General features: G+C 33.4%; 2 protein-coding genes across 3 annotated transcripts; both read left to right on the top strand.

Annotated features, from left to right (window-relative positions):
- The first annotated feature begins 20 nt into the window (after nucleotides 1-20).
- On the top strand, nucleotides 21-20,011 carry LOC105317257 (protein DD3-3). Of its 2 annotated transcripts, none has more exons than XM_066081862.1 (14): nucleotides 21-130; nucleotides 231-281; nucleotides 808-964; nucleotides 1,911-1,991; nucleotides 4,130-4,301; nucleotides 4,701-4,883; nucleotides 5,286-5,478; nucleotides 5,999-6,162; nucleotides 6,649-6,796; nucleotides 7,084-7,188; nucleotides 7,762-7,818; nucleotides 8,080-8,453; nucleotides 17,836-18,007; nucleotides 18,447-20,011. In XM_066081862.1, the coding sequence occupies exons 3-14, from the start codon at nucleotides 815-817 to the stop codon at nucleotides 18,652-18,654; spliced, it is 2,007 nt and encodes a 668-aa protein (XP_065937934.1). In that variant the 5' UTR covers nucleotides 21-130; nucleotides 231-281; nucleotides 808-814; the 3' UTR covers nucleotides 18,655-20,011. The 2 variants fall into 2 exon arrangements, with proteins under 2 accessions (XP_065937934.1, XP_034305150.2); XM_034449259.2 differs by lacking the exons at nucleotides 17,836-18,007; nucleotides 18,447-20,011 and adding exons at nucleotides 8,743-8,914; nucleotides 9,364-10,960 and having other exon boundaries at nucleotides 24-130.
- On the top strand, nucleotides 12,182-15,902 carry LOC105347238 (uncharacterized). Its single transcript, XM_034449261.2, has 2 exons — nucleotides 12,182-12,277; nucleotides 13,074-15,902. Exon 2 carries the CDS (start codon nucleotides 13,081-13,083, stop codon nucleotides 14,749-14,751), a length of 1,671 nt encoding a protein of 556 aa, XP_034305152.2. The 5' UTR covers nucleotides 12,182-12,277; nucleotides 13,074-13,080; the 3' UTR covers nucleotides 14,752-15,902.
- Nucleotides 20,012-21,858: the final 1,847 nt, after the last annotated feature.

Raw genomic sequence — 21,858 nt, 5'->3', positions numbered from 1 at the left:
GGTCTGACTGCGTAAATATTCCGCGAACTGATATAGTGCGTAACCCAGTTGAGTTAATCACTACTGCACACGACTAATTTATAAATATAACTAAATCGATACCTTGGATTTAATTTGCATATTGATACTGGTATGTTTAGGCATGCATTTAATGTTAGTTGACTAAACAAAATTTTGGCACTTCGTTTTTTACTTTCATTTTATCGCGAATGAATATTTTTATTTTGCAGGTGTGTATTCACTTGATAAACATTAACGTGACGAGCAGGAACAATTTACAGGTAAGAACTTTGATGAATTATTTAAGATGCCTGACATTTCTTCATTGTTGTGTATACATATATTGGGGAGAACACGCCTCTAGACCTTCGACGATCTGACTCGAAAATAAACTTGACTCTGAAACATGTGCATGAGGGTAAAAATTTAAGAAAACATACACTCAAAAGCTCACAACCTGTGTAATGACTATATAACTCTTCTATAAAATTTCATAAAGCATTTGGAAGTATTTTCTCTCAGGGTTGTCTCTAAAAATTGAAGTAGAAGGAGGAAATGAAAAAGTAGAAGGGGGTCTGGGGGTCTTGCTTATAGCTACATTGTGTTTGAAATGGAAAAATAGCCGGGTAATTAAGGCAATATAGGTGGGGAAATTCCCCGCTTCCCGGGTCTTAGAGACAACCCTGTCTCTGCTTGTTTGTATTCAACAGAGCATCTTTGAAACAATAAGGTAAAAACTCCCAATAAAGGGGAATAACTCTTTGGTATGTGAGAGAGCAGTATTGAGCTGTTGTTGTATATATTTAGATTCAGCATGAGATGGATAGCAGGGTTCACCCTGTGTTTACTAGTGCTCCATGAAACAGCAGCCGACTTGTACCTACATTCGCTCAGGGGTAGCAACAACAGATTGAACGAAGCTACAGCGACCAGAGCCAACGCCAACAGAGTTTTTGATTCACAGGTAGGCAAAGAGTAAAGAGAAACTCTCACTTGTATAATTCTACTATGAATCTTATATGTTACACTTGTATCTGCAAGTTTTGATTGCTTGTTTACATGATCCTGGGTTAATTTTTTGCTGACAGATTTAGTTAAGGTGATGACGGACCCCATCTGTTAAAAATTTATGAATTTCCCTCCTACAAATTAACTTGAGTCCATGCACCCCTTTTTCTTTTGTCTCCAAGGGTACAAGGGGATTTCATATGCCCGTTTTTTTTAAAATTCAGATTCTATTATGTGAACATCAAAGTTAAAAGTTGTTGATACCTGCTCCTGTATTTGCTATTCAGTGAGTTCAGTTTTTTATGCCTTCAGAAATCAAAGTTAAGAAAGTGATGCACATTATTTTGATTTGTCTGTCCATCTGTCTCTTTGTCAATCTGCCTGCAACTTTAAACTTGTACAAGGTCAAGTTATATGATATATCATATTTGTCAATGTTGGAAGTTAATGTTAATAAAGAGGGAAAATGAATACCGGTAATACTGTTAAAAGGTGAAAGTTGTTTCCATCCGATTTTTTCATAGGGATATACATGTAGCGGTGCATGGTATTGGCGATTTTTTAAAAAATACTGTGGAATCATCATTGTTCATTGGGGACCAATGTTCGTGGCTTTGGTTGGTAAGCCTTGCACATCAATTAACTTCCCCACGAATGTATATGAAAGCATATTTTTAATATTTATATATGAAATAGAACTTGCTACCAACAAAATTACATCACAACAAACCAAGAAAATTTTTCCTACCCACGAACATTGACCCTCATGAATAAAAATGATCCAAAGTACTCTTTTTTTGGTGTTTGGGGAGGGGGAGATACATGTACATCAATGTTTATAATGAAAAAACAAATTGAAACATAAAGAAATAAACTTCATGTACTTGTACTTTATTTGACAGAACAACAACCGTGGTGGGTATAATGTTGGAGATGTGGACAAAGATAAATCAGGGAATGACGAAGGCAAGCAGTACAGAATGGTAAGTAATGGTATATATATAAGTTATGTAGTAGATAGTTGACCGTCTCTGTCTCTGTACCACATAAAAAAAGTACCAACACTACCTCAGTAACCTGGTAGGGTAAAACACAATTACAAAAAATAAATAAATTGAACTTTATTTATTTTACAACGATTGATAAACAAGTTCTACAACTTATATTAATATCTCTCGTTGGCACTGATGTAAACGCGAGGGGGTCATTGGTGTGGGAAGAAGCCGGAGTACCCGGAGAGAACCCACTTGTCCAAGCGGGCGACCGCCATACCCTATCACATACAACCACTGTCGATCACGGGGATCGAACTCAGGTGGCAGCGGTGAAAAGCGAGTGCATTGTCCACTACGCTACTTGGACACAATTACAACAAAAAAGCTTATTACAAATTGATGCTTATAGTGACGTAATTTTCATTTTCCCCGTGTGTTATAAACATATTATGAAGCTTACATATATATATGGAGTTATGTTTATAACAATGCAAAAACGCCCATCCCTGGTACTTCATTATAAGCATGTTTTACTGTACATATACACATTTTCAAGAAAGGATAAGCAAGTTTAAGTTGACTTTCTCTGTCTTAATTCACACCATATTAGCACAATAGTACTGCATGGTATATACAGGTACACATATAAAGTTTAAAAGAATAGTAAATTGAAGAAAAGCTATGTTAAGGGGAAATGAGCAAGAAGACTTGTCCCCTCATAGATATAAGTATGTTGTACTATTTGTCCAGATCATGCATATACTTGGTACACTATACTTTTGCAAGGAAAAATCTTTGAAGCGCTGCTTGGTCCGATTTTATATCTAATTTCATGAACATTTTTAAATGATGTTTATGCTAAGTATAATAAAATACATCGCAGTAGTTTTCCCGGTCAATTAAGCCATATTTCAATGATTACCCTTGACTTCAAGGTGGCTATGATTGTATTACGACTTTGACATTGCTATAAATAAAGGTCATAATGTTTTGGCAAATCAAAAATAAATTTGTGTACATTTTGTTCAATAAAACTTTTGAAGTTTGTTGTATTTACAATCGATGCATAAAATGCTGGGAGTGAATAAACCTATTTATCATCAGAGGGCGTAACTTTTTAAGATAATTGGTTTTTTCGAAAATTATTTGATACATGTACTGTAAGTAATAGTGAAAAAATCGGACCATGCAGTTTTAAACTTAATCGTACAATGACTGTTCGAATATAATGGTATTAATCATTGACAATAAAATTTAAATCTATATAATTATATTTTTCACAAAAATTATTTAATCAGACTATAATTGAGTTATAAGTCCAGTGCCAAAACGGCAACAGAACACTCAGAAGAAAAATGTGAGCATCACACAGGCTTTGTTCTAAATACTAAATAAGCTCCTTCAAATCTCCTTCCTATTTTTTTTTTTGGCTTGATGCCAAGGGAAAAGTAAAATTAAAGATTCCAATGACACTCAAATCTAATGCATCATTATTTTCATGGTACGTAAAAATTAGGAAGAAAGTAAAACAAAATGAGGTAATTTTCCCCAAGTAGTCTTATGCAGAATTTCAAACTCAACTGATGGTCACTTACTCATCCAGGATTCACTACTTCCTGGTTCCTCTAACAGAAATGAACGCACCTTCCTGCTGACTGGACAAAATCTAGGTTAAAAACTAGTGTGTAAATACTCCACTTACTCAACAAGGTTTCCTATGTTCTTATAAGGAGACATAAAGTGATATAAGTACCGGTAGGAAAATTGTTTGCCTTGCTCGGTGTGCAAGCACTGACCGACTCTTGCTCAATTACAGCAAAACCTAAATGTACAATACTTTTAAATAAATTTTAAAAATGATAGGCCGTAAGAAAGGGAGGGGGAGACGGGGGGCGGGGGAGGGGGGGGGTGGGAAAAAGATAATTTATTTAAATGGTTCAGTACCAGTACCACAACTAATAATTACTTCATGTTCATTAATGACGAAATATAGCAGAAAACTTTATTCCTTGTTAGTACATGTATATACACTAACGGTACTTTACGGACATTTGGTGTCACATAAATGTCATTCTATATCTTTGAATTAAAATTAATTTCTATCTCTCTTATATTTTTGTCTTCAGCAATACTTCCAGAGTGGATCAGCTACCCCGGGGGCCACTGACAAGAGTTACATCACACTGGAATGGACCAATCAGCACGGCTGTGGGGGGAGCGAGGACACTGACCCCCAGAAACAGAACTGTCACATGGTCCTCCAATACATGTGTCAGGACGATGTGTCCTCACCCGTCGGTAGGTTACCATGGCGATTTTAAGATGTTTGACTACACTGGCCATTTAATATTGTGATTTCATTGATAATTGTGTAAATCAATTTTCCAAGAATTTTCAATGACAAATTTTGTTTTAAGATTAATACCTTAATTTATGTTATATTGCCTAAGTTGGAAGATTTTTATTACCGGTATATGTTTCTGACTTCTTTGAGCATTTTTAAAATAAATTTTATCATTAATTAAGTTGTTTGTGGTAGCTTATTATCTACCAGTTTGTGGCTTTGGGTTTACCACACATTTATTTCATTGATTTTAATATTTTTACTTGTTGACACACATTTCTGGACTATAATTCAATGTTTTTGAAGTTCAACCAGTACTCTGAAAATGTATTTTATCCAATTAATTAATTAAGGTACTGCTGACACGCTCAGAAATGGTGTAACCACACAGACGCCCAATCACAACAGAGCTCAGAGTCTGCAGGAGAACAAGGCCACTGCCCAGAACAGAAAGAATAACAACGTCAACACCCAGCGCGTGCTGCAGGAATCTTGGGATTGGTATGACAAATGCTACATGAGGGAGAGGAACAAAGGTAATATTTTTTTTTTATAGGGAATAAATTTCTGTTATTTCCTGTTACATGTATGCAGGCATTGGGTTTCATGTCAGCATTAAAATTAAGGAACATAATTAAGTGGTATTGATGAAAATTATTCCAAAATATGGTAGATTTGTACATGATATATGATTTATTTTTTCTTTCACTGATGATCTCTTCCCTGGCTATGATAATGAAAAACTCTAGTTTTTTAAAAAATTTTGGTTACCGGTATTAATTAAAAAATAATTCATCAGTTAAAATTGATGCTCAGTCAATAAGGGCAATGAATGAGTTGCTAGTTGATTGTTAATAAGGTTGTGAAAAGTCAAGACCTCTAAGATTAGAGTTTTTTTTAGACCAATATCAAATTTGTTAATTCTTCTTCGTTTTAAGGCTTGTTCACGGCAGACCAGAAACTGAAGAAGAACAACGGGCTCGGTGTTAGTGCTGCCATCTACACCCGTCAAAACCCCAATGGCAATCGCTATGGTTACGAGTGCCCAGAGGAGCGGGACTATTTCCCCTACTGGCACCCCACCCCGTGGACGGACATCGCTGTCCTAACTGATAACACCACCCTCTGCAGGTGTGTGTGTATGTCAAATTGTACATATTGAGGTTGAATTCTTTATTGTGCATTATGAAGTGCATTACATGGAAGAGAACTGATGCAAGATCTACATGATAATGCCAGAAAAAAGATTTCAGCATATTTTGAACTTCAACTATTTATGATTAAATTCAAAGTTTTTAATTTTTTTTTTTTTTTGGTCATTAAACATTTATTGATATTTTGATTCACCTGTTTTTGGTCACTTCAGGTGGAAGGTAAATTTTCCAAAGAAAAATTTAGAATGCAGTTCTGTTTCTGTTTTTTTTTTTTTTTTTTTTTTTTTAACAAAACAGCATTTTAAATTATTTTATTGGAAAATTTATATTTAAAAGATATACCTACATATGTATGTTGTATTTATAAATTATAAGATGTACATGATTGATGATATCTATTATGAGTTATAAAGATATAAACTCTCTATATACTTAAAAGTACTTAAAATAAACTTACAATTTTATCTTCACCACTATAAATGTCCTTCTTGTTTCAGTTACTTTCAGGAGGGCAGTTTCAACAGGAAGGCGTACGGAGAATGTGTAGAAGAGTACGGGGACGGGAGCCGTAAACATTGGTCCAAATGGAACAACGCACAGGAGTGTACAGCCAATGGGGGCCAGTGGGTTGTGTTCAGCAGTTACATTGAAAAAGCACCTCGTAAGCTCTAGCTTTTAATTTTGAGTTATACTGTGTGGAATCATTTAAATTTGTCGGGGACAATTTTTCGTATAATATAATGCTTTAAACTTTACATGTTCGTGGGGGTGTAATTTTGAGTATTTTCTTATACCTACAAAAGGATATACAACTGTATAACCCTGATTTATTAATTTGTGGAGGATGTTATTTTGTGGACAAATTCAGCCACCATGAAATCTAATGATTCCACAATAAATTCTTGATATTACAGAGGAATTGAACAGAAGATAACTAGATTACCACAAAAATTGTCTTCCCTGCATACTACAGGATGTTGTAGTCTTTACTGATACACCCCCCCCCCCCAGCATACTTTATTCTTTTTCATCTCTAGACATATTTATATATTATATAGAACTAAATTTCCATTTTATCTACTCTGAAAACGAAATGAATTTTGTTGCCTGCTGTTGAGGTTTCTGTAATGGTTTTCTTTTTTTGCAGAGTACACAACAGCTGGTCAGTGCAATTCTCAGGCGGAGCGAGGAAATCGTTATGTGTGGGCGGTACCTTACGACGCCACGGACGTCACTAAGGCGGAGTGTCTGGTCCAGGCCCCACCTGTCGACTGTAAACAGGCCGACTGGTCAAGGTATAACATCGTTTTCTATCGTAAAATAATGAGAGAAAAATAATCATTTATTGTTTACATGATGGGATAGTGAAATTTCACCTTGTGGCAAAGACTGTGAACCGGGTCCCTCAAAAGAATTGCAGCATTCCAAAATAATAATGAATGACTTGATTAGTAACAAATTGCCACTCTATATAAGAATAATTTTGGCCTTTAAAGTACATGTATCTTTTTATGTCACTTTGGTCTATAGATTTATACCAAGTTAGATAATTATTAATATAATACATGTATTGTTTTCACAGATCAAATCATCTAGGAAATGGAGTGAATGGTGAAGCTAACCGCTATCAATGGACCCTGCCTTTTTTTCCCTCGAACAGTGATAAACGATGTGTATTGAGAATGAGGTAATCTTTACAAATTCTCAGTGAATATTTCATGCTTATTTAAATGATCCATGTTAAAATCTTGCAGTTTTACATTTTCTGGAATATTTTAAAATGATAATGTTTCATTATCCCTTTAAATTTTTAAGAGGACTAGTAGAAAATACATGTATTGTAGGTTATTAAAAATAGACTACAGAAATAGAAGATTTGAGATACATGTACCAGTTTATTCTAAGATTTCAGGGTTAAATAATTAAATAATTGATAAAAAAACATGAAGCTTGAAATTTCTTCAACAGATTTATCGTTTTCAACTAATGTATGATGGAAAATATACTGTTAACCAAATATTAGCGCAAATACTTTTTTTTTGCAATTTACCTGTCTTTGAGATGAACTGGTTCACTGTGACTAATTTTTATGACTGAGCCCTAGCCATACCTGTTTTTGTTTTACAACTCTATGGCAAATACTGGTTTGTGGCAAGAAATATTTGTGACAATGGGGCTCTAGAGAACATCGCAAAAATTTCTCGCACATGAATAGAGTTGGTTTACACTTATTAGATTTAATTTCATGCTTTACTTTCAGATACAACATTTCCACAGATGATTATGCCCCCTATTCTACGGACAGCACCAAAAACTTGTAAGTTTCAGTAAATAATAGTTGGATGATATGTACACGTAAATAATTGAGTATAAGACTCAGTGCATTTAATTTTGAATAAGCAAGTCTGAAAAATCTGAAGACTGAGTTCAAGACTTTTTTCCACTATAATTTTAAGCCCTTCTCAATTTTTCACAATATGTGTCATTTCATGGTAATAGGTTAATCAAGCCAAAGTTAGATTATCATTGAAATTTCTTATAGATGTATCTAATATCTTTATTTAACTGTTACTCATAGAAATGATGGTATTGAGGGCATTGCTTCTCCTATTGAGGATAATCCCTATGTGGATGTCGGAGGTCCATCCGCTCTACGACTAAACATCAACACGGACCAGACAGGGCGTATATTTCAGGATCGCAGTCATGTCTTCAAACTTTTGTCTCGCCCTGCCGAAATCAAGTCTGATAAAATCTTCAATGTAAATGTACGAGGAAAACGTGGAAACATCGTCCAAGTGTATCCGGCTGTGGAGTATGATTTCATTCCCAACAACCTGCAAATGTCTGCAACAGACTCTGTGCATATACAATGGACTGGGTCCAACTCTCACAACAACGGTGGGGGCGGCGGAGATGGACAAGCTGGAGATGAAGGTCAAGGTCAAGGAGGTGGGTTCAAGGTCATTTAGACTAAAGTTGAAGTTGTGTAGTCTTTCTACAAATTTTTTTTGTAAATGTCAGATTAAACATTTGGAAAAGGTTATATTATTGAAACTATATGAAGTAGAATACCAACACCACAAATTCCTCATTTTCACCAAGTCTGTGATTCAGAATGCTATTTGATCTTGCTTTTAAGTGTTGTTATTAATTGTTTTTAAAGGTGGGTTGTAAACCAGTAATCTTTGATAATAATGAGTACACTCCTGGTTATGAAGAATTTTTATTTTCTATGCAGGCACTGACAGATCCAACATTGTACAGATAGCTGATCTGAATGATAACTTCCCGATGCCCTTTGAAAGGTCCAACATGTGGAATAATGCCAACATTCGCTGGATTTATCACGGAAAAACTGATGTCTCTGTGGAAAATCTAGCAGTAACCATGGCGTCTGCTGGTTATTATAGGTAACAAAAGCGAAATAACCTTTCGACAGTTTGTTATTATATAGCACTTGGCTCAGTCATTATTTCTACCGGTAATTGTTTATGAGTTGGCTTGTCAAAATTTTAAAATTAAATACATGTATGATTATAATTGTTTCATGCTCAATGGAGAAAAACTTCATCCCCATTGTTTAAGTTCTATAGCTTTAACACTTACCCGCAGAAGTCAAAGAAATCAATTAAAGAATGTGGGATTTGTTTTAGACAGATACCATCTTTTGCCATTAGTTATCAGAGTTTTGGAAGTTTAGTTGACATATTATTTTCAGTTTTACTGCTCAAGTTTTAATTACTCAGTTAAATCTATTACAATTGTTTCAGTGTCAATTTGTTTTCACCTTTATCAGACCCCCTCCCAATAGATGAGTTTTAAATGTATTTACATTTTCCTATCTCCTCTCTCTGTGTAGATGTGTAAAGAAGTCAGACTGCCCAGAAGCTGAACACAACAACTACATAGTGGAGACCAAGACCAAAATGAACAATTTACTCAACAACGCCCCCGCATCCTTCCAAGGGGCCGTCCTGAGGTTCCAAAGGGGAACTTATCATTACATGTCTACCAGAAACAACAACTTTTCCAACAGAAGTCAGAAGTCAACAATAACTGTTGTCTAGGGCTCAAGTCATGTTTTTATAACTGTGTACATGTACATGTACATGCACATACTTGTACCATATGAGATTATTTATTATTGATATTTGTGTGCGTGTCTGTGTGAGTGAATGTTTTATTACGAATGTCATATCAAGTATGTTTTTAAAAAAATGATGTTTTGCTTTTTTGTCACGGTTTGTCTCAGGATAGTTCATAAACATTCCTAAATTATGCATATTTACTATTTTATGATTGCCCACTTATGATGATATTAAACTACATTTTCTTGCCAATTTAGCTGCCATATCATTTGAAGTTATACTCATTTGTCTAATATTTTTGTGTGAATCAATTGGCTGAGCTAGCAAATGTTGTTAGGAAGAAATTATGACAACAGGTTTATAAACTCTATAGGTAACATTTTCAAGGTCCGAGAGAAAGACTTAGTATTTAATGAGTTTTAAAATGTGAACATGGCAAAATGGAATTAACAAATTATCCTGGTAGCTGCACACACCATTTACAAAATAAATGCCAATGAAAAAATATTGATATTCCAGTATTGTTTCGATTCATCAGAATGTTTTTCATCACATCAGAATTCAGTTCTACACAGCTTGTATCATTGTGTTTCACAAATGTTGTTTTTCTTCATATTCTTGACACACTCCTTTGGGATGAAAATACTTATAGAATTTTATCTCTGCATGTTTAATTTGGTGCTGTTTTGAAATATACATGAGTGTGTATTTAAGCTTTAATTCACCTACATATACTGTAAATTGCATATCATTTAAAGCATAAAGTTCTCTATTTTTCTAATATAAAGGTCAAACAATACTGCAGAAAGTGTGCAACCTTACAAGTTAATTACTGGGTACATTTATTTACATGTATATATCCAATTTACAGCCATTTATTATCCTCACTTTTCTTTTTCTGAATGCTATAAATTTGTTTTTATTGATTGGACAAAATTGTTATATTTATAAAAAAACATTATACTAAAACACAAAATTCTTAGTGTTAAAAAACCTAAACCATAAAATTTCATAATTTTTTTTATTAAGTTTATTTAGGTTTTAAAATACCTCTTAAGGTAAAGCAAAAAGGTTGAGTAGATGAGGAATGACACTTAGAATTTTGGGTATCGATGACAAGGATAGAGGATGAGGCACAAAGTAAAATGATATTTGAAAATCAGAAATTTGCACTAAAATAGATGAAGATATTTATGATTTTGTTAAATATATTAAATATGATTGATGATTATGATCACGTACATCCAGTAAAAGAGCTCTACAAAGTCTGAATGCTGTGTTATTGTGTATCCTGCTGGTTCAGGAACTCTTTATATTATATCTGTATCTCTTTCTATACTGGTCATACCAATAAAATGTGTAAAGTCTTGAAGTCCTTAATTATTTTTTGTTGTCAATTTCTATACTTTGAATTAATGAAACTTATTCATTATTTTCATCATAAGAAAAAATATGGGGTCAAATTAATAAATAATGTGAACTATAATATGGAATTACTGTAACTTGCCTAACTTGTGTTGTTAGTAGGTAATGATTATCCACATACATGCCAACTTTTGGAATCGTATTGGTGGGGTTTTCTTTTAAAGGCAAATAAATTCGTAATATGTGTTGTCAGTGTCAAGGCATTTCTGATCTTACAGTGTATTTTTGAGGAGAAATCAAGAGACAAAGAGTGATGAATGAATGTGAGAAATGAAGACATGTATAAAAACAACAGGGTTCCGTTGGTAGTTTATATGGTTATGAAAGGAGAGATCACTGCAGACGTTTGTTAAGTATTTTTCAACAATGATTGCTACCTTCCACCGACCACAAAAAAACCCAACATAATTTATACAAATATTTATATCTTCAGAGTATTTTTTTCCTTTTTCTCTCAACCAATTGGGTTCATACATCAACAAACAAAAGTGAATCAGGTTATATAAAAATGCAATGTATGGGTACAAATAGATATTTACCTGTATGTAATATATAGTTCATGTAATATAATATAAATGCGCATATATACTCCAACTGCCTCCAACAGTTCAAACACATGGTTATGATCCAGTGCTCAGTTTATTAAGAGACAAAGTTTATTCAATTACCTATTATAGTAAAACATTGTTTTAAAAATTGTATACTAGTAGTTCATTAAAAGGATTTCATTATACAAAAATCATTATTAGATATCCATACAAAAATGTAGACATGCAGTAAATATAAATATATATACAAGTGGAGCAAATGGCCTCATAAATATAACACGATTACATAGTTTCTAGATTTTTTGTTTGTTTGTTTGTTTGAAATAAAGCAAATGCCGATATGGATTCGAGAGATCGAATAAAGTTGGGTTAACGATTGTGTTTTACAAAAGGTAAACAACTGTAATAGATCAATTTGTCCTTAAAATTTATGTATATTTATCATTAATTATCTACAACGTAATTTTTTTTACTTAAATACAAAATAAATGTTGAAATCATGTGGAATAAATATTTTTGTAAACTTTTTTATCACAAGAACAAATATTAAGCAAGATTACCAAAAAACCCGTATTTGCCAATGCAATAAACGGGAAGTAACTCTGACAGTTTTTCAGTATTCTGATCAGGTGACACATGCAGAGCAGGATCAGTCATGTTTGTTGCACACATACCAGACAGTAAGGGATTTATGTAAATACTTGATATAAAGGTATGTATCTCATCATAAATTTCATATTTACTTAACCAACACGCTGAATGCTAACTAAGGCGTTTTAAATTATTCATGAACATAGTTTAGTCACAACTGAAAAAAACTGCTTTCGCTTTGAATTTAATGTTTGACATAATTTATATTAATCATGCATAAGTTAATATTAGAACTTTATTTTATCAATGTACATCTGAAAAATAAAAGCATTTCAAGGGGCGTCTCAATTTTGAGTGTAGTGAAATGATAAAGGCCTATTTGAATTCCATCATTATCTTCAATATACTCTGTCCCAAGATATTTTGGATTCACATTTGGCTTAATTGCTTGATATTTATAAATACCTCAGGATTCAAACGATGTTCATTCAAAAGTATGAAAAATTTCCAAGATTTCTCAGTCAAAACGCCCCTGTTAGCTTATCAGGTTTCAATACAATGCTAAAAAATGTGATGTCTACGGAGATTTTGTATTGCAGAAAGCCCGGATGATAACGTTGAAATATTGCGCGATGTATTCTGAGTGTATTCCGAATGGAGAAAAGATGTAAACATTCCCCATTATAAATCTCCGTAAGGAATCTGTTTTCGTTCCTGTGAATTTTTTTTATAGGCCTGTACATCATCTCAAGCCACGCGTTTTGTGGCCTGTAATGCTGTTTAACATTTACACCCGACTGACCAATATTGTAGGAATATTATATAGAACATATGTAGAGTTTATTTGTTTTAAATACAAACGATTTTTATATTTGCAGGTATAATTGGCTAAATATCTTTTAATCTTCTCTTTATAGAACAACTATGGATCCTCGTTCTAGTGCCCAGGATGTGCACCGATGTGACCTTTGTGAGACCGCCATAGTACACAGCTACTGTGACATTTGCCATGTCAACCTATGCGTACCTTGTATAGGCAAACACATCTTAGATGGATATGACAAACATAAAATTGTTCAATTCCAGGAACGAAAATCTACTCTTATTTATCCAAAATGTAGGACACATCCACATAAAATCTGTGAATCCCAATGCATGGATTGCAACAATATCTTTGTTTGTTCCTCTTGCATGGCTTCTGAACAACATGGAAGACATAAATTTAAAGAAATAACAGAAGTATACAAAACTAAGAAAGAAGTTATCAAAATGGATACAGAAGAGTTAGTTAATAATATTTCCCCTACATATGAAAAAATAACACTTGACTTAGAAAATCAGCTTGCCAACCTGGATGAAGGATATGAGAAACTTACAACAACAATTTCAAAACAAGGAGAGCAATGGCATAGAGAAATCGACATCACCATCAACAAAATGAAAACTGAAATCAGCGAGATAAAAGATAAACACAGAGATATTCTACAGAAGCATTTGGATGAAATTAAACAGATACAGTCCCTCATAAAACAAACATTACAGGCCTTAAAAGAAATTGAGAAATCTACTGAAGTATCTTCTACCATTGAATACAGCTCTAAGATCACAGAATTCAGCAAATTTCCACCGAAAGTTCAGGTATTACTGCCAACATTCACTCCAAACCCAATAGACAGTGAGAAGCTGCATAGGATGTTTGGACAAATTACCCCATCATCTACTGATACAGGAGAGAATATTGTGTCGCTAAACCGACCCAACACTTCATTCAGAGAACTACTGAATGAACCGGAGCTTGTTGCCACAATACAGACTGGGCATAAAAATCTTCGCAATGTTGCCTGTCTGAATGAAGACAGGATCTGGACGAGTGGGGAGACCAAAGATGTCAAATGCTTTAACATTAAAGGTTCACTCCTCCAGACAATCCAGACAAAATCATGGAATTGGTTCATTGATATAGCTGTAGACAGTGATGGTGATCTACTGTACTCTGATTGGTTTGCAATGACAGTTAATAAAGTAAAGAACGGACAGACAGATGAGTTGATCAGATTACAGGGATGGAATCCAGGTAAGCTGTGTGTCACCTCTACTGGTGATTTCCTGGTTACCATGTGCAGGAGTGATTGGATTCAATCCAAAGTTGTCCGTTACTCGCGGTCTACAGAAAAACAAACAGTTGAATTTGATGAAGAAGGTAAACCTTTGTACTCACGTAATAGTTCAATTAAATACATCACTGAAAACAGAAACCATGACGTCTGTGTAGCTGACTATGGGGCTGGTGCAGTAGTGGTGGTTAATCAGGACGGGAAACTCAGATGGAGATACACCGGTCATCCCTCAGTTACCAAGAATAAACCATTTGTACCCCGGGGTATTGCAACAGACAGTCAGAGTCGTATCCTGACAGCAGACGGTAACAACCATTGTATCCACATTCTAGATCAGAATGGACAGTTTCTCCGTTACATTGATAACTGTGATCTGAAGGATCCTTTGGATTTATGTGTGGACAATAATGACAATCTGTTTGTGTGCGAGTTTAACAAAGGGAATGTGAAGAAAATCAAGTATTTAAAGAAGACTTAAGTTTACATTTTTGAAAATGTGCTTGTAAATCAAACAAGTTACTTGTTACTTTTTTCTGGGTAAGAAATTGAGTTTTTATTAATTTTAAAAGATTAATTACAAAACCCCTAATCTTGTTCTACACATACATACCAATATGTTTTTCTATCAAATTCTAAGGGTCCCTTTAAAATGTAAAATGACTATTGTAGATACAGTATTGTCATATTGTATCAGTATTTATAGTCATTTTTAGCAGGAAGATGATCTTTTGTTAAATTCTGAGCAAATGTATTTTATTTAAATGCAATATTAAAAGTGAATATACATAAGCAATGTACTTTACTACTACAGGTTACCTGCATAAGTAACGTTAGGTGTCATATATCGAGAGAGAGAGAGAGAGAGAGAGAGAGAGAGAGAGAGAGAGAGAGAGAGAGAGAGAGAGAGAGATTGGGTGATTGGGTCTTTTCAAAAATTAACTCTTTCGCCCATGTTGCATATCATTATTACATGCATCGCAGTACATGTATATATTTACATTCCACATATTTTATTTATGAACATACTTTTGTCCTGTAGTACTGAACACAACCCTCTATCAGAATCAGCTCGCTGTTGCTTAAACGTACAGTGCATGATTACGGGACGGAGAGCAGATCGAATCGGAGAACATAAAATATAATACTGCGTTTATTGCTTAAAATGGTATAGAAAAGTCAGAAATTATCTGTTTTGTATATTTTCATCTGTTCATCATGTTCATCTCTAATGAATATTTATTTATTGCATTCAAATTGTAGTACAATTGGTTATTTAAAACCGTTTGATGTGTTTATGACTTTCAAACTGGCTTGGGATTTTACAATTATTTTTAATATTTCGAATATAATATTTTATCTTCCACATTGAATTTTCAGTGCTCTCTACTATCTTTAATTTAAGAGTAACATTGTAAAAACGATACAGTGCCATCGAAATCAAAGTCAAGATTGACGAACAACATTCATGATCATCTCAAGGATCCTCGACACCCCGTGACTTCCACTTTTTTATGACAGTACCTCACAACAAGGCGATTTTAATGCACTGTGAAACAGTTTATATAACCAAAAATTTGGTGTACACCCTTGTGGCGCAATGGCTGTAGCTTCGGTCCACCGAATTCTGCAGGGACTTTTATTTTCATGCAGAGCGATAAAATTGCAAGTAAATTTTTCTCCAAAACGAGTATTTTGGGTATTATATCATTTTCAAGTCGAACGCATGCTAAAAATCCATAATTTTCAGTAATTTAGAAGAATGGGTTTAAATTGAATTGTATGCAGAACTATTCTCAGGTGTTCGGAAGATCCTTAAGTAGTTTAAATTTACAACGTTTGCTGCATCATCTGTTTGCAAACGTAAGTCCGGTGATTCGTGCAGGATATGAAGGTTGCGACATTGCAGAAAAAACACATACCCGCGTTAGTGGGTTATCTTAATTTTTTCTGAACTGATTGCTACCTACATATTCCGCATAAATCATCAAACAAACTATCTTATTGTTTATATATACATCTTTTTTTTTAACAAATTAAAAAATTATTTGTAAAAAGTAAGTTAAATTAATTAACTAAATTACTGTTAATGTACATCAGTACGTTAGTTAAAAGAAGCAGCCAAATCGTCTCCTTTGAGAATATGAGTCTGGCATCATCACGATTATTTCGTGCAGTCCGTGATTATTTCTTTGGTCGCTGTGTATTCAGAATGAGGTAATCTTAACTTCTCAGTCAATATTTCATGCTTATTTAAATAATCAATGTTAAAATCTTGCAGTTTTACATTTTCTGGAATATTTTAAAATAATATTGTTAAACATGTACTGGTATATTCTAAGATTTCACGGTTAAATGATTGATAGAAAACAATAAGCTTGTAATTTCTTCAACATATTTATCATTCACAACTTATGTTGATGGAGAATATACTGTTAACCAACTATTATTCGCTATGACTTTTTCGCATTGAGATAACTGGTTCACTTTGACCAATTTTTTTGACTGAGCCTTAGCAATACCTGTTTTTTTAATGCAACTATATTGCAAATACTGGTTTGTGGCAAAAAAATATTTGTGACTAGGGGGCTCTCGAGAACCTTATAAAAATTTCTCTCACACGAACAAAGTTGGTTTACACTGAATTTCATGCTTTACTTTCAGGTACAACATTTCTACAAATGATTATGCCCCCTATTCTACAGACAGCACCAAAAACTTGTAAGTTTCAGTAAAAAATTGTTGGATGATGTGAACACGTAAATAATTGAGTATAATTTTGATAAGCAAGTCTGAAAAATCTTAAGACTGAAGACGGGCCAAAGTTAGATTATCATTGAAATTTCTTACAGATGTGTCTAATATTTGAATATCTTTATTTAACTGTTACTTATAGAAATGATGGTATTGAGGGTATTGCTTCCCCTATTGAGGATAATCCCTATGTGGATGTCGGAGGTCGATCCGCTTTACGGCTCAACATCAACACGGACCAGACAGGGCGTATATTTCAGGATCGCAGTCACGTCTTCAAACTTTTGTCTCGCCCTGCCGAAATCAAGTCCGATAAAATCTTCAATGTAAATGTACGAGGAAAACGTGGAAATATCGACCAAGTGTATCCGGCTGTGGAGTATGATTTCATTCCCAACAACCTGCAGATGTCTGCAACAGACTCTGTGCATATACAATGGACTGGGTCCAACTCTCACAACAATGGTGGGGCGGTGGAGATGGGCAAGCTGGAGATAAAGGTCAAGGTCAAGGAGGTGGGTTCAAGGTCATTTAGACTAAAGTTGCAATTGTGTAACCCTTCTACAATTTTTTTTAATGTCAGATTAAACATTTGGAAAAGGTTACATTATTGAAACTATATGAAGACCAGAATATAGTAGAAAATACCAACACAAATTCCTCATTTTCACCAAGTCTGTGATTCAGAATGCTATTTGATTTTGCTTTTAAGTGTTGTTATTAATTGTTTTTAAAGGTGGGATGTAAACCAGTAATCTTTGATAATAAAGAGTACAATCCTGGTTATGAAGAATTTTTATTTTCTATGCAGGCACAGACAGATCCAACATTGTACAGATAGCTGATCTGAATGATAATTTCCCAATGCCCTTTGAAAGGTCTAACATGTGGAATAATGCCAACATTCGCTGGATTTATCATGGAAAAACTGATGTCTCCGCGGAAAATCTAGCAGTAACCATGGCGTCTGCTGGTTATTATAGGTAACAAAAGCGAAATATCATTCGGGAGTTTGTTATTATATAGCACATGGCTCAGTCATTATCACTAATTGTTTATGAATTGGCTGGTCAAAATTTTAAAATTATAAAAATACATGTATGATTATAATTGTTTCATGCGTGGAGAAAAACTTCATCCCCATTGTTTAAGTTCTATAGCTTTAACACTTACCAAAGAAAACAATTAAAGAATGTGGGATCTGTTTTATACAGATACATGTACCATCTTTTTCCATTGGTTATCAGAGTTTTAGAAGTTTAGTTGACATATTGTTTTCAGTTTTACAGCTCAAGTTTTAATCGCTCAGTTAAATCTATTACAATTGTTTCAGTGTCAATTTGTTATCACCTTTATCAGACCCCCTCCCAATAAATGAGTTTTAAATGTATTTACATTTCCCTGTTTCCTCTTTCTGTGTAGATGTGTAAAAAAGTCAGACTGCCCAGAAGCTGAACACAACAACTACATTGTGGAGACCAAGACCAAAATGAACAATTTACTCAACAACGCCCCTGCATCCTTCCAAGGGGCCGTCCTGAGGTTCCAAAGGGGAACTTATCATTACATGTCTACCAGAAACAACAACTTTTCCAACAGAAGTCAGAAGTCAACAATAACTGTTGCCTAGGACTCAAGTCATGTTTTTATAACTGTGTACATGCACTTGTACCATATGAGATTATTTATTATTGACATTTGTGTGTGTCTGTGTGAGTAAATGTTTTATTATGAATGTCATATCAGTTATGTTTTAAAAAAAATATGTTTTGCTTTTTTGTCACGTTTTGTCTCAGGATAGTTCATAAACATTCCTCAATTATGCATATTTACTATTTTATGATTGCCCACTTATGATATTAAACTACATTTTCTTGCCAATTTAGCTGCCATATCATTTGAAGTTATACTCATTTGTCTAATATTTTTGTGTGAATCAATTGGCTGAGCTAGCAAATGTTGTTAGGAAGAAATTATGACAACAGGTTTATAAACTCTATAGGTAACATTTTCAAGGTCCGAGAGAAAGTATTTAATGAGTTTTAAAATGTGAACATGGCAAAATGGAATTAACAAATTATCCTGGTAGCTACACACACCATTTACAAAATAAATGCCAATGAAAAAATATTGATATTCCAGTATTGTTTCGATTCATCAGAATGTATTTCATCACATCTGAATTCAGTTCTACACAGCTTGTATCATTGTGTTTCACAAATGTTGTTTTTCTTCATATTCTTGACACACTCCTTTGGGATGAAAATACTTATAGTATTTTATCTCTGCATGTGTAATTTGGTGCTGTTTTGAAATATACATGAGTGTGTATTTAAGCTTTAATTCACCTACATATACTGTAAATTGCATATCATTTAAAGCATAAAGTTCTCTATTTTTCTAATATAAAGGTCAAACAATACTGCAGAAAGTGTGCAACCTTACAAGTTAATTAACGGGTACATTTATTTACATGTATATATCCAATTTACAGCCATTTATTATCCTCACTTTCTTTTTCTGAATGCTATAAATTTGTTTTTATTGATTGGACAAAATTGTTATATTTATAAAAAAAACATTATACTAAAACACAAAATTCTTAGTGTTAAAAAACCTAAACCATAAAATTTCATAATTTTTTATTAAGTTTATTGAGGTTTTAAAATACCTCTTAAGGTAAAGCAAAAAGGTTGAGTAGATGAGGAATGACACTTAGAATTTTGTGTATCGATGACAAGGATAGAGGATGAGGCACAAAGTAAAATGATATTTGAAAATCAGAAATTTGCACTAAAATAGATATTTATGATTTTGTTAAATATATTAAGTATGATTGATGATTATGATCACGTACATCCAGTAAAAGAGCTCTACAAAGTCTGAATGCTGTGTTATTGTGTATCCTGCTGGTTCAGGAACTCTTTATATTATATCTGTATCTCTTTGTATACTGGTCATACCAATAAAATGTGTAAAGTCTTGAAGTCCTTAATTATTTTTTGTTGTCAATTTCTATACTTTGAATTAATGAAACTTATTCATTATTTTCATCATAAGAAAAAAATATGGGGTCAATTTAAGTAATAAATAATGTGAACTATAATATGGAATTACTGTAACTTGCCTAACTTGTGTTATTAGTATGTAATGGATATCCACATGCATGCAAACTTTTGACAATCGAATTGGTGGGTTTTTCTTTTAAAGGCAAATAAATTAGTAATATGTGTTGTCTATGTCAGGGCATTTCTGATCTTACTGTGTAAATTCATAGTTTCAGTATGATCAGATTTTTGAGGAGAAATCAAGAGACAAAGAGTGATGAATGAATGTGAGAAATGAAGACATGTATAAAAACAACAGGGTTCCGTTGGTAGTTTATATGGTTATAAAAGGAGACTGCAGACTGCAGACGTATGGTAAGTATTTTTCAACAATGATCGCTACCTTCCACGGACCACAAAAAAACCCACCATAATTTATACAAATATTTATATCTTCAGAGTATTTTTTTCCTTTTTCTCTCAACCAATTGGGTTCATACATCAACAAACAAAAGTTAATCAGGTTTGATAAAAATGCAATGCCTGGGTACAAATAGATAATTACCGGTATGTATAGTTCATGTAATATAATATAAATTATGCGCATATATACTCCAACTGCCTCCAACAGTTCAAACACATGGTTATGATCCAGTGCTTAGTTTATTAAGAGACAAAGTTTATTCAATTACCTATTGTAGTAAAAAATTGTTTTAAAAATTGTATACTAGTAGTTTATTAAAAGAGTTTCATTATATAAAAATCATTATCAGATATCCATACAAAAATGAAGATATGCAGTAAATATAAATATACAAGTGGAGCAAATGGCCTCATAAATATAACACGATTACACAGTTTCTGGAGTTTTTGTTTGTTTGTTTGAAATAAAGCAAATGCCGATATGGATTCGAGAGATCGAATAAAGTGGGGTTAACGTTTGTGATTTACAAAAGGTATCCCCGAGTACCCAAACTCCGTCACCACAAGCAGAAAACCTCCTGCGTTTCTCTGTAAAAAAAATTTGTGATTTTTATCATTTGCAATCACTAAATATAATCTGAAACAATATAATTTATAAAATTATTAACAAAAATATTTTTATTTTTATTCAAATAAGCCCTCTGAATACGACGTTTATCACGCGTGGTTATTATATCTTATGAACCTAACTCCGTCACCCACATGCTCTATGATATGGCAGGGAATGGAGACACATTAACAATTTAGTTAAAACTCCATTTGTATCTTTTCCAAGTTATAATAAGTAAAAATGGTGCATACAATTTAAATTGTATTTAATTTCATCGAAATGAAATGATCGCCAGAATAAAAAATGGGTCCATGTAACAACAATCACAATGGCCTTTTCAGAATGTATGGATGCCGTTTGATTTATGTCCTTACATATTTCAAATATTTTATATCATTAATTAATATATTTCTTATTATATTATTTATTTATTACATTTTTAGAAATGTAGCATATTCTAAATAGCGATATACCGGATATATCTATACCCTGTATAAGGCAAAAGTATCGGCATGAGCGGTTTGACGTTTTCATCAAGAGTCGTGCATAAAGGCTATTGCGAACTGAAAAAAAAATGTATTAATTACCTTAATCAAAAATGAATTACATGTGAAATGTTTCATCTTGACCTCTCTAAAAATGGCTGACCACCGTAAATGATCGAATGGGCCCGCATGTCAGAAATATCGATATTTTAGTGCACCCGTGAAAACGTTTTAGCTGATTTCACACAATTAATGGTGCCTAAAATGAA

Source organism: Magallana gigas, chromosome 4 (genome assembly GCF_963853765.1).
Source record: "Magallana gigas chromosome 4, xbMagGiga1.1, whole genome shotgun sequence".
Lineage (NCBI taxonomy): Eukaryota > Metazoa > Mollusca > Bivalvia > Ostreida > Ostreidae > Magallana > Magallana gigas.
Note: the sequence above shows the minus strand (reverse complement) of the source record. Positions and strands in the feature narration are given on the sequence as shown.

Excerpts from the sequence above, each read along its gene's own strand:
- LOC105317257 (XM_066081862.1), top strand. The coding sequence starts at position 815 with ATGAGATGGATAGCAGGGTTCACCCTGTGTTTACTAGTGCTCCATGAA. Across the intron at positions 965-1,910 it reads ACAGAGTTTTTGATTCACAG|AACAACAACCGTGGTGGGTA; the intron begins GTAGGCAAAGAG and ends TTTATTTGACAG. Across the intron at positions 1,992-4,129 it reads AAGGCAAGCAGTACAGAATG|CAATACTTCCAGAGTGGATC; the intron begins GTAAGTAATGGT and ends TTTTGTCTTCAG.
- LOC105347238 (XM_034449261.2), top strand. The coding sequence starts at position 13,081 with ATGGATCCTCGTTCTAGTGCCCAGGATGTGCACCGATGTGACCTTTGT.